General features: G+C 41.3%; 1 protein-coding gene across 1 annotated transcript; it reads left to right on the top strand.

Annotated features, from left to right (window-relative positions):
• Positions 1-1024: 1024 nt before the first annotated feature.
• On the top strand, positions 1025-3116 carry LOC311095142 (uncharacterized protein). Its single transcript, XM_084133506.1, has 6 exons — positions 1025-1223; positions 1557-1862; positions 1960-2289; positions 2411-2452; positions 2650-2709; positions 2793-3116. Exons 1-6 carry the CDS (start codon positions 1163-1165, stop codon positions 2876-2878), a joined length of 885 nt encoding a protein of 294 aa, XP_083989632.1. The 5' UTR covers positions 1025-1162; the 3' UTR covers positions 2879-3116.
• The last annotated feature ends 10440 nt before the right edge of the window (positions 3117-13556 follow it).

The raw sequence follows: 13556 nt of genomic DNA, 5'->3' as shown, positions 1-13556 counted from the left end.
CTAAAGAAACACGACAATGTATAAAATGCTCCATTACCTTGTAGCTTATGTTATGGCCCCGTAGAAGCAGTTTTTGTAAAAGTAGGCTAACGATTGCGTCATAACCACGCGACTCTCTGTCGCACAGTAGAGAGATTACCGTATAGACAGGAGGAGAAGCTCCCGGGCAATCGGGGAGACATGGAGGCAAAATGACAATATAATTCCTGCTCCAAGCTCATGGACAGCTCCTACTCACACTCTCCGTCTCTGCAAGATTCGGAAGGGAATGATTCAGATTTCTCTTGGCACAGCTACTAGAAGACAGACGGGTTGCTCACGTGGTCCGTGTAACACTTTGCTCGGTTTGAGTCTGCGCGTCAGGAAAGGAAGTGCTAAGAAAACGCTAAAAATGGGCTTCACTTGTCTCAATTGAGTTCCAATGGGGTCGCTGTGTCCATTTCTTTTACTGTCTATGGTTTTTATTTACCTCTGTTTGCAGAGGTGTCGGCAGAAGTGATCAAAACAAATATACATTAATATAAAAAATATTATATAAAACTAACATTTAACATCTCATTCACCATCACCACATTATTAACTATAATCAACTAAATCAAATGCCTTGCGGCAGACTAGACACGACAATGGCGTATTGCTGCCCTCCTCAGTTCATTTGAAGTATTACAGTTTTTCTCAATTGTTTACACACAAATACTGGTACTTGAGACACGTTGAACACATGTAGCTCATCTATCTCTGTTTCCTGTTATGTGTGTTTCTTTTTTTTCTGTTTCATTCAACCAATAACTGATTTGATTGGTCACTTCCAGTTTTAAATGATTGTTGTCCAACTATTTTAGCTTTAATAAAAAAACATTTTTTTGAACGGGAACTCGCGCCTCTTGCCCTTTCTAAGTGGAACTTACTCGTGTGTCTTTATTTAGTTAAAGATAGTGTTTCCTCGTTATTTCGAGCTGGTGTAGTCGCTAAGAATCGAGCCACTTGCTACATGAGCAATAATGAAAATACATTTGCACTGAAATCCACTCAGCAACACTTCTCAGAGTTTCATCTCAGGCTGTCAGATGAGAGGAAGTTAATAACCACAGGAGGAGCTGATGATGTTTAAAGGAGGAGCTGTAACTATATATAATGCTGAGGAAGACTGACGAAACAGAAAATGGCTGATAAGTGTGATCTGTGTCTGCTGGGACTGATCATTCTCTCTTCACTTCTCACAGGTAAAGAAATCTGTATTTTCTCTAAAGACATTTAGTGGAATTAGTCTGGAAAGAGTTCATTTGAACATGCTCAGTTTATTCTTGCACACATTCACGTTGTGATCTCAGAGTTGTGTATTGATACACACAGATCATACTGTATTATTCCTGATACTGGACATAGTGTCACTCAAACATCTGATGATGAAGAATTATCTTCATATTAAGAGTGTGTCAGTGATTTGAACAGCTCTCTGATAAAGACTAATAGTTTATTCTGGAGAGTGTGTGGTTTGCATTAAATGAGAAATAAAAGACTGTAATTGAATCTTCTGCTTTTTAATTGTGTTTCAGGAACCAGTGGAGTGGATCATGTGTTCATCAGTTCTGGTGAAAATGTCTCTCTGTCCTGTAATAAAGCTCTTTCTGACTGCAAATCAACTACATGGACCTACAATAACATACATTCAGCAGTTGAACTTATTACAGGAGGGATAAAGAATAAAGACACAGAGAGACATGAGAGACTGAGTCTGGAGTCTGACTGCTCTCTGAACATCAAGAACGTCACAGGAGAAGATTATGGAGCATACAGATGCAGACAATATGTGAATGGAGAACAAGGACCTGTTGCTGATGTTTATCTGCATGTTCTTTATGGTAAGTTTATGATTATGTGGTCAATTTAAAAAGGGCAGATTCTCCCTTTAAACTCAGATGATGATTGAAGAGTCTGTGATTTGTGTCTTGTGTTCAGTTTCAGTGTCTTCATCATCATCATCATCATCTTCATCATCCTCAAAGACTGAGATCAGTCCAGGCCGCTCTGTGACTCTCTGCTGTCAGTTGTATTCAGTCTCCTGTGATTATTGGGTCAGTTCTGGGGGAGTTGAGCTGTTGTGGGTGAATCAGGCTGGTGTTGATCTGAAGACAGACTCCAGATATCAGATATTATCATCATCAGATCGCTGTATCATCACTCTGACTACAACACTCCTGAATGAAGATGACAACAGAGAGTGGAGATGTCAGCTTACTCGCAGAAATCAACTCGAGACCTCAGTCAGATACACTGTCAAGCATTCAGGTGAGAAAACAAATGAGTCTCATGAATCAGTGTTAAAAGTCATCCTGTGTTTTAACTAGTTAAAATATAATGATGCTTTTGTACAGTATGAATCATCTGAACAAACATTCGTCCTTTACAGCTCCAGCTGATTCAACGACAGCAGTGAGTCCTTCTACACGAGGTACATGATGCTTTTACGCCACTGATGATGTTATTCACAGCTTCGTCTAACATAATTCTATAGAAAATATGAATGTTACCATATAGATATTTTACCTCACTGAAATATGTAAGAGTTGATTGAAATCACATTCCGGTCGTCATCTGTGCCGATGGCTTTTGTCTTTGTCTATAATTGTCCCCAATCATCCTTTTCAGCTCAAGCTAATACAACAACACCAGACACAGACTCTTATCATTCAAATACAAACACAAAAGGTACATAATCACAGTGTTTTGTCTGTCTATAATTGTCCCAATCTGCCCTGTCCGTCTCTGACTCTGCTCGATCTCTTCTTCAGTCACAGTGATGTCTGGCGCTGCAGTCGCTGTTCTCCTTCTTGCTCTTCTCTGGCTGATCTGCAGAAAAAGAGCTGGTGAGTTATGAGGGAAACGCCTTTTCTCAGAATTTTGAAGCCTTTAACTCAAAACCGTATAGTGCCACTGCACACCGATAACAGTGCAGCGATCTGAGGTTTGTCAGTGGGAACTGCATGAATCTATGGCGAAGAGGCGTGTCTGCGGCAGCCAATCGCGGCTCAGAGCCTGCAGAAGGGGGCGGGGCATCTGCCTATTAAAGCAGCTCATATCCGGCATAGGGATCAGTAGGCATGTCGCGATAATTAAATAACCGTCTGATCACGATTATTTGATCTAACCGCGATTGTTTCAGGCAACCGTGATTATTGCACACTTTTATAGGCCTACGGCACAAGGGGGAGTCATGGACCGAAAGAAACAGACAAGCACTAATTAAGTTTTCCTGCAATATATTCAAAGTCATCTGAAGCCATTCCATAGCTTAATGTTTGGGAGAAGTATATTTACATCATTTAATTAAAGTTTGGAAAACTCGTCTTCCCTCCCCTGCATCTGTAGAAAAGGGGCTATGGATTTGCATAAAATGAATTTAAATGTCTGGAGTTTGCTGTTTTTAAATGACTCGCTACCGTGTGACTGTTAGATCACACACATCACAAGGACTATGAATTGGCATCAAACGCACAATAACTGGAATTTAAAACTGAATAACCAAATGATCAATAAATTGTTGGACAGATATACACTGTACAAAGCGCTCTCCTTCAGCGCTTCCTGCCTCTAGTTTGGGCCTATCGACTCCAAGGTCGACCTCAAGCCAAGGCATGGCTATGTGCCAAAGTTATTACGCCGTCCGCTTTTCCCGATTCGGAAGACGGCGTCAACTTCTCTTACTCTGCCCTGTTCGGGCTTTAGGAGTATATATACAGCGCTCTGTCCATTTCAGCGAGTCAGAGCAGCTCTTTGTACGCTTTGGTGGGTTTTTGGTCATGAATCAGAGAGTATCCCCTGGATAGTGGACACTATCACGTTGGCTTATGCTTCGGTGGGCCTTCAATGCCCCATAGCAGTCAGGGCTGGAGAGAGTAAAGCAGAACGTTATAATCCATGTGTAGAAACTCTTCCAGAAGACATTGTCTTTGACACTCCACCAGAGGCGTCTTCATGGCCGTGGTCCAGTGGTGTGTCTATTGGCCACATCTGTGCCGCAGCCGGCTGGTCGTCGACCTCCACCTTCACCAGGTTTTACAAATTGAAGATCACTTCGCCGCAGGCACAGATCCTCCCTGTCTAGCTGGAGTTCACCTCAGAGGGAGCTCAACCCACTATGATCTCTCCGGAGGCGCCGACCTCAGTCCGAGCCCCTAATGCTCTGCATAACTTGTCCTTCCCTAGCCCTAACCCCCCTCAAAACATTCCTACCAGACCAAATACAACACCATGTCTTAGTCCGGTCGGACAACATGGCGGTAGTGTCCTAAATAAACCACCAAAGTGAACTCAAGTCGTGGCCTCAGTACAGACTAGCCCGGCACCTTCTTCAACCTGCGCTCTCTGAGAGACTGAACCAGGGAGAAGACATGCTGTCCCTGGACAACGTGTTCCCAGGGGAATGGTCCCTCCATCCCCATAGCATTAATCTGGAGCATCTTTGGCAGGGCAGAGGTCAAACTCTTCGCCTCTGAAGGCAACTCTCACTGCCCAATATTCTTAACAAAGGACACGGATGCGCAGGTCCACGAATGGCCCAGCGTAACTTGCATAACTTGCCCTTCCCTAGCCCTACCGCCCGGGACCCTTACCCAAGCATCCCAGGCTAGGGCCACAGAACATGTCGTTCTGCTCATATAGCACGGTGTGATTGAATTGGTTCCCCATAGAGTCTAGCAAAGACGCAATACGAGTAAACATTCTGAAAGGGAACGACTCGGTTACTTACGTAACCTCAGTTCCCTGAGATAACGGGAACGAGTATTGCGTAGACAGCCGTGCTATGTCACTACACGACTGGCGTTTGTCTAATTAAATATGATTCCTTTGCCCCGCCCCTGCCCCGATTGGCTCGCACAGACACGCTGCTTCGCCATAGGTTCATGCAGTTCCCACTGGCCAGCCAATAGATGCGCTCAGATCGCTGCACTGAGAAAAGGAGATTCCCCCTTAGCATCTAGCAGAGATGCAATACTCGTTCCCGTTATCTCAGGGAGCTGAGGTTACATAACCGAGACGTTTTTATCTCTCACTTTAATGATTGAACAAAATCTTATTGCTAAGATTCTGTGTTTTGCACATGTGTGTTTGATCATAAATACTCATATTTCATGAGGCACTTGTTTTCAGATAATAAAAGAGGGACTGGCGACTCTGCGGTGAGTTCAGTAATGCAGTGATTTAGATTTGATTAATGTCTTTAAAGCTCAATAAAGTGTCACTCATGCAGTTTAACTGTTTGTTCTGAAGGTCAAAGATGAGGATGAACATACAGGGACGGATGATACGATCAACATGTCCATTCCTCCCGCGGCAAGAGCCGATGTGAGTCCACTAAATCACCAAACATTACGTTCAATAATATGATTTACTAAAGGCTTTTGTGTTATTCTACATATCATAGTGAGAGATATGTCTGATGTGTGTGTTAAACTTGACTCTCTGCTCGTTTGCATTGATGTTTAGGAGCAGACAGATGATGTGACTTATTCTGAGGTCACTTATTTCAATACAAAGCCAGTAAAATCACTCAATGTGAGTAGATACCAGCACATGAGTTTGACTCTCAGATAAATGAAGCTCATGCTCTGATATTAATAATAATAATCGCTGGGGTTCAAACATTGATGGACAGAATCTGTTTCTTCAGGATCATGATGATACAGTGACTTATGCTGCCATCAGAGGAAGAGGAGATCAACCGCAGGAAGAACTTTACGCCTCTGTGAACAAGAACAAGACCTTCACAAATCAACATGAATGATCCAGATCATGAGCTCCTCATATCAGGAGCAGACAGGAAGATTTCATCTCTCTGGGGTTTGGAGGAATTATATGTGTGTGTGTGTGTGTGTGTGTGTGTGTGTGAACGAGCAGATATTTGTTGAATGTCCTGTGAATATGAAAGAGGTTTATTGTGAATCATCATCTGGTCAGAGCACAGAATCTCATCTATATGATCACAGCTACAGTAAAGTTAGAGACTGAAGCCCTGATGTGTTTTCACACAGGCCAGACTCAATCTAGCGTCTCACAAGCCTCTTCCATGAGTCGATAGTCTGTTTATCCGCTGGATTTCTGTCTGAAAACCTTCATCTTCATGCAGAAGCTCATGCTGAAATTATCCTCTTGCTTCAGCTTGTATATCAGCTGTTTCTTCTACAGAGAGACGTCCGTCTGAGAATTACATCAGTGTCTGCTCGCATTATATTGCTATAAAATATTCTAAATCCTAGTTTGGTTTGGTAGAACTGCTGCTTTGAAACGCTATCTATCGCTCAATGAAGGGATTCCCCCGAGGGGAAGTGCTTAGGGAAGTTCGCAAGTGCGTGTCTACTCTAAAAGTGGACTGGAACGCAGCCAATCTATCTATCGCAAGATGACTTGACATGTGCTTTCTTCAGTTGCAGCGCGTTGAGCTCTCTCGGCCACCGTAGACTTGACTAATTAAAGCTGACTCCACACATCTCAGGCGATTTCAGTTTTATATAATGTGTGTGTAACAACAAACATGGATGAGATGCAGGGCCGCGGGAAGTGCTGCAGCACCCCCTGTTTTCACAGAATTGTATGTTTGTTCATTAAAATGTTTAGCATTTAGTCATTTATTTGAAATAAACACTTTAAGTGGGCTATTTAAAAATTGTTATTTATATGTTAAATTGTGTTTTTAAAACATAAGCGCAGAGTGTTACGTATTAGCCTATTGTGTGTGTGTCGAAAGAATAAAATGATACGACCGGCATAATAACTGGGGTAGTTTTTAAATAACAAACGTGAATCCAATGTGTAGCCTAGGCCTACTCGCAACTTTATTAGCAGCGTCCTCGTACATCGCGCCTAAAGACAACTGAGAAAGCCTGAACACAAATAAAATGCCCCCCAAAAGAAAAAAATCTCCATGTTTTCGGTGCTGACGCGTTCATGTAACATGTAAGGGTGGCGCTGCCAATAAAGCATCTAAAAGCTGTCACAAAGAACAGGCAAAATTAATGATTATGAACATGTAAAATATAGCAGGAGACATTTTAATTGTTTACTAATAAACCAGTTATTTTTTATGTCAGTGTCGGCTAGACAGATGAAGTTGACGATGCTGACTCGCGATCTTCACAGCACATTTCATACGAATTTGCAGTCTGTTTTATTTCGTTTTGAATAGTTCTGCTTAAAAGTAGACATTTCAAGCTATCTATATGTCTCAGGTCTGTGAGGCAATAGGCTACCTTATACGCTGAGTTTCGGTTCATTTATGACAGTCGCATCATTTTATCATCTCATCAGGGCGCGGGGAGGGGACGGGGGGGTAGGGGCATCACCACTTTTGAATAAGAAATAATATCAAGACTATAAAACTTGTCAAAACTCCGCGAATCACAACAAGCGTATCAGTGAGAACACTCGTTCAAATAGCGCACACACTCAAACCTGACTGCACATCACATTTTTGACTATATTGATTCTGCTTTTATTCGTAATGTAATGGACCGGTCAACGGGACATAAATTAATCCTTAAAGGATTGGACTTTATGGGACATTTGCACAAAAAGAATAAATAACTTACCGTAGCCTATTTTATAAGTCGCTCCGGAGTCGCATATCAGTCAAAAAATGCGCCACGAGGAAGAAAAAACATATAGCATAAGTCGCACTGGACTAAGTCGCATTTATTTAGAAATTTATTTCACAAAAAAAAAAAAGAAAGTTACAGACGGGACAGTTCTCCGTTACGGACGTGAGCGCTCTGAAAGCGGCACTAAAATAATGCTTTAAAACTTTGCAGAGACCTCAAACAGAAAGCACAAAGCCTGTCTATAAATTTAATTTCGTTTTGTATTAATTGTATCTTAATTTTAATCAATGTTTCATCAACCAATTGTCTGGGTTTAATAAATAAGGAGTAAATATAGGCTATTAGAAAATAGATAATCAGGACACGGAGGCGCTGGCGAACCTGGAGCTCGTCTCATGTTAGCGAGTTGATTCATTTATTATTACACTGCAAAAAAGTGTCTTGTTTTTTTTTATTTAATTTTTTTTACTTCCAGTCAAAATGTCTAAAAATTCTTAAATCAAGATGCATCTATAGCTAAAGTTCAGCTCGCTCATTTCGCCTGGTTCTGGTTCTATACACGCGGAGTGATACAAACGGTGAACAGTCCCAGAGCTGATACTGCTGAAACATTCCAACACACTCGAGGACCATGCAAATATATTTATACTTACAAATTGTGTTAATATATTTTTATACTTATACATTTAGCATATAACATATTTATACTATCCACCTGATTCCTGACGATCTGCGCTTTGAATTATGGTTGTCACTGTCGCTTCTGGTTTGGGGAATTTGTTCTCCCGATTTAATTTACTATAGCCTATATAGGCTACCATTAATAATTCACTGGATTTTTTCTCCTCAAATCCTCACGTCTGTTTCCAGGTTTAAAATACAATTGATCATCTGTCAAAATGAAGGAAACCACTTTGAAATCACGCAATGCTAAAGTTAATGAACATTTTTGATTAAGACAACGTATGCATACCTGTCAACCCTCCCGTTTTTCCCGGGATTCTCCCGTATTTTACCTTGCTATCCCGCTATCATCCTGTTTAAATATTTTCCAGGTTTTCTCACGTATTTTTAATCTTTCTATAAAAAAATGAAAAATAAAATCCCACTGGGTTATTTAAACCCAGTTATATAAACCAGTAAGCAGAAGCCCCGCCCTCAGCTGACTTTATTGGTTAAGGTCACACTGACGGGTTTAGGGATCAGTGCTTGTAGGACCATGAGAGAGATGGCATTTGGAGACTGTGTGTAATGTATTATGTATGTAATACAGAGATTGTGTAGGCTATTTATTAGGGGTGTAACGATACACCAATGCCACGGTTCAGTTCATATCACGGTTTTGGAGGCACGGTTCGGTTCGGTTCTGTTTGCTGTGGGGGCAGGGTTCATGGCAGGGCACCAGCAATAATAACACTAGATTCACTTTTAACTTAATAAAAACAACAACAACAACAATAATCTAACTTATTAACTTTAACTTTATTAACTTAACTTTATACGGTGGCTTCACGTTTTCTTTAGAGCAGTTAGCACACCTGAGTTAACTAAAATGAAATAAATGCCTCCACTGACTAGTCAGAAATAAACTGCACACCTGAGTAGGGTTGCCAACTTCAGAAAAGGAAAATGCGGGACAATCGTGGTTCTTTATAGGAAAACGAGGGACACTCAAAATATTTGTACTGTATCGCACAATGTACATAATTTCAGTGTCTGCAAACTGTAGTTAAGTATATGTTTAAAAGGTTATCAGACAAACACATTTGTATTGCTTAACCTATTTATGTACAATTTAATTCTAAAAATAATTTTAATGTCATACAAACAAAATGTCACATTACAAACAAACCACCATTCAAAATAACAGCATTTATCTGAAATAGAAAGCTTTTTTAACATTATACATAGGCCTACAGTTCAAAAGTTTGAGGTTAGTAAGAGAATTTTTTTTGGGAAAGAAATTAAAGAAAGTAATTGCCTACTTTTATTCAGCAAGGATGCATTAGGCTAATCAAAAGTGACAGTAAATTATAGTGTTACACAAGCTTTCTATTTCAAATAAATCTATTATGATCTTTACATTCCTCAAAGAATCCTGGGGGAAAAAACAAAACAGTTTTAAACATTAATAATAATCAGAAATGTTTTTTGAGCATATTATTCCCTCAGGTAGATTTCATGTTTTCTTGCGTGGCTGGATGTTGGACTCATGAACAATAATCACGTTGTTTGCATTCGCCAAAATTGATTTGCCGAAATCAAAACGTGGACAGTGAGAATTACCGTTAGCGCGAGACGAGTCCGGCTTGAAGCGGAAGCGACCAGACGGCAGAGGATTATGTTCGCAAATCAAACAATGATTTGTCTCAAAACGATGATTAAAAAAAGCGGTGATATGTCATCATATTGGATGATGACGGTGTCGGTGATCATTCTCAAGTGTCGTGATCAGCACTGCTGCTGTTGTATCAGTCAGTGGTTGTGACCGGAGGGTCTTCAATCTCAATATGCCGCGGAGTTGCCATCCTGAAGTGCGTATGTAAACTCCCGAGCGTGATCGATCACCCAAATCACGTGACATGCATTTTATTTAGTAAATAATATTTAGTAAAACTACAGCTCTTATTAGTTGTTAAAAGTGTACTCATTAATAACTATTTAATCAAATGTCAAGGAAGAAAAAAATAGTTTTGTGACAAAGTGATGTGAGAGTTGGGCCGGGGCAGCAGGGGGCGGGGCGCGTTCGGTTCGACATGAGAGTATCGCGGTTCGAACCGTGGCTGTTGTATCGCGGTCACCCCTACTATTTATTTATGTTAATATCTGCGCAATTAATGTGTATTTAGCCTGCCTCTGTCATCCAGCACCCCTATATACATATTGTAATAAACCTAAATCAGGGGCTAATGTTGTGGCTAGAGAAATCTACTCTATAAAGCAAGCAGCACCACGGGATTAGAAACAATAATCTTTATTTAACATAATTCATTCAGTTACCAAACATTTCAGAGACTGGGTCAGGTTCTAAATGTCCCAAATACCTATGTTAAGTAGCCTGGGCGAACAACACCCCAATGGAGCATGCTACACAGAGGAAACCGCAAATAAATAGACAATCTAAAAGCTAGTATACACGCAATAAATATGCAAAAGCTATAAAACACATCACCACCGCAAGACACGGCACACATTCACAAGGCACGTGCACCTAACACCCAAGACGCCATCAGACTGCAACATACGATCTTAGTTCATTCTAACCCTCCCACCCATCATGATATGGTTATACTGCTAGATTTAAAATCACAAACACACACACACATAAAGTTTGGTACTTAACTCTCCCAGGAGACGAGACCCTCCCCCAGGGTCTAGGCTTTGGCGCTGTTTGGTCAAGGGGAAAAAGCAAACACCAATCCAGCGCTCGTGAGGCCTCCGAGCAATAGCGGAAACGGAGCACCTCTTCTGAAAAGCTGCGGCGCCCAACGCACTCCTATACCCGGCCTTATCTACAGTTTAGCCCGCTACACTATCTTCGCCGCCGGCAGCCCTAAACAGCGTGCGAACGGCACCCACCCCCCAACCTTGAGTGCAGCTCGGCGTTAGTAAAAACACACCGCTTCTCAGAACCCCGCATGCTTCGCTGTGCCCCTCTTTTTATCACTCTCTTCCTTCACGCTCATCAATGGTCAGGTGCAACAATCATTTAACTCAACCCACTCTTCCTTCAAATCCCCCCCCCCCCCCCCCCCACACACACACACACAACAGTCATAACAGTACACTTTTCCCACATCACTTCATTACACTATATATGACACACTACAGTGATATAAACCGTTATTGCTGTGGAAAGAATCACGCTTTTGGGGTTATTCATGAATGACTCCTATTTTTTTTAGTCTTTGGTATTATTGCGATCATAGAGCGAGATTTTCAATTATTGTTTAGGCTACATCTTAACGGAAATTACACCCATTATTCACTCATTTAAAACATTAAGACAAGCTCATTATACAAAGCAAAAAATATTAGCCTACAAATCTAAACTGGGTTGCTTTAAAGAATGTCACGCACGATCATTTAGATATATTTTTGGTCCAAAATAATTTCAGTTTTGATGACTTTGAAATATTGATAATTGGCCTAATGAAAAATAGGAGAGGCTTATTTCAATATTGAATTGACGACAGAAATACGAAGTTGCTCGTAGTTTCTTTTGCGCTTGATATTGAAGAGTTTATATTTAGGCTATTTTTTTAATTGCTGTGAGATTGTTCACTGTTGCGGGCAGGGAAGTGCTGGGACTGAAACTCAGCCCGGGACTTTAAGATGGAGAGGCCTTTAAGGATTTTTCAGATTACGCTGAAGAGCTTCAAGAAACTTTAGGATAACACCTCCTCAGGTTAAGCAAGTCACCACTGCACTGAACACAGCATGTACAGTCAGTGGGAGTGATAACATAGTAACAAATACTCACACATACTCAAAAACTACAATGCAGTCCCATAAAATAGAGTGTGTGTGTGTGTGTCCTCACTTTCACCTCTCCCTGGCTCAGCTTACCCTGTGCTGGACCCTGCCTCTGCTCACTGATTGTACAGCTACATATGCATCAGAACAACATCAGTAATAAATATGACTAATAATAATACATTTTCTAATTCAATCTGTGCTTCAGTCAGGTTATTATCTATGTGGAACAATTGGCATTTTATATATGTAATATTGCGCTGTATTTTTCTATTTTTGTGTGTGTCCTTAATAAAGCTTTGATTGATGTGCCCAATATGAACATCGCCCCTGTACCCATCACTGCTTTTACTGGGTCCATTCTCCTCCTCCTCCTCTTCCTCCTCCTCCTCCTCTTCCTCCTCCTCCTCTTCCTCCTCCTCCTCCTCCTCCTCCTCCTCTTCCTCCTCCTCCTCCTCTTCCTCCTCCTCCTCTTCCTCCTCCTCCTCCTCCTCTTCCTCCTCTTCCTCCTCATCCTGCTCTTCCTCCTCCTCTTCCTCCTCCTCCTCCTCCTCTTCCTCCTCCTCTTCCTCCTCCTCCTCTTCCTCTTCCTCCTCCTGCTCTTCCTCCTCCTCTTCCTCCTTCTCTTCCTCCTCCTCCTGCTCTTCCTCCTCCTCTTCCTCCTCCTCCTCCTCCTCCTCTTCCTCCTCCTGCTCTTCCTCTTCCTCCTCCTCCTCCTCTTCCTCCTCCTCCTCTCCCTCCTCCTCCTCCTCTTCCTCCTCCTGCTCTTCCTCCTCCTCTTCCTCCTTCTCTTCCTCCTCATCGATATAACTGCAGGGGTCATCAACCTGTCCCTCTCCATCACTGACCTTAACAGCTAATATACAGAAATATACAGTACCAGTCAAAAGTTTGGAAACATTACTATTTTTAATGTTTTTGAAAGAAGTCTCTTATGCTCATCAAGCCTGCAGTTAAAAAAAAAACAAACAAAAAAAACAGTAATATTATGAAATATTATTACAATTTAAAATAATGGTTCTCTTTTTTAATATATTTTAAAATGTAATTTATTTTTGTGATGCAAAGCTGAATTTTCATCAGCAAGTACTCCAGTCTTTGGTGTCTTATGATCCTTCAGAAATCATTAGCAACTTTTTAACTTTAAACTTTCTGGTCCAAACTTTCTCAGGCCAACTTAAAGTTTGTCTCGATCTAGTTAAGTTAATTTCCTCGCACTCCAGAGACCAGTTCTGTTTATGTCCGTACGCAACATTGCATTTAATGGGTGAGGAATTGTAGCCAGGTTTGGAACAAATCTTGCATAATAATGAAGGCCGAACTTCTCCAGTCGCCTCCAGATTTGTCAGGTGATGACCATTTTCATCACTGATGACACGGAACTTGAGTTTTGCATTTTACTCACTCGTGAAGTCTCATCAAGCACCGCTGTCACTTTGAGCAGTGTCAACTCAGCATCAGCATCTGAGGTCGTGCCATCATCAC

This window comes from Abramis brama (genome assembly GCF_963993115.1).
Source record: "Abramis brama genome assembly, chromosome: 1".
NCBI lineage: Eukaryota > Metazoa > Chordata > Actinopteri > Cypriniformes > Leuciscidae > Abramis > Abramis brama.
The sequence above is the reverse complement of the archived record's forward strand: the minus strand, read 5'-3'. Positions and strand labels throughout refer to the sequence as shown.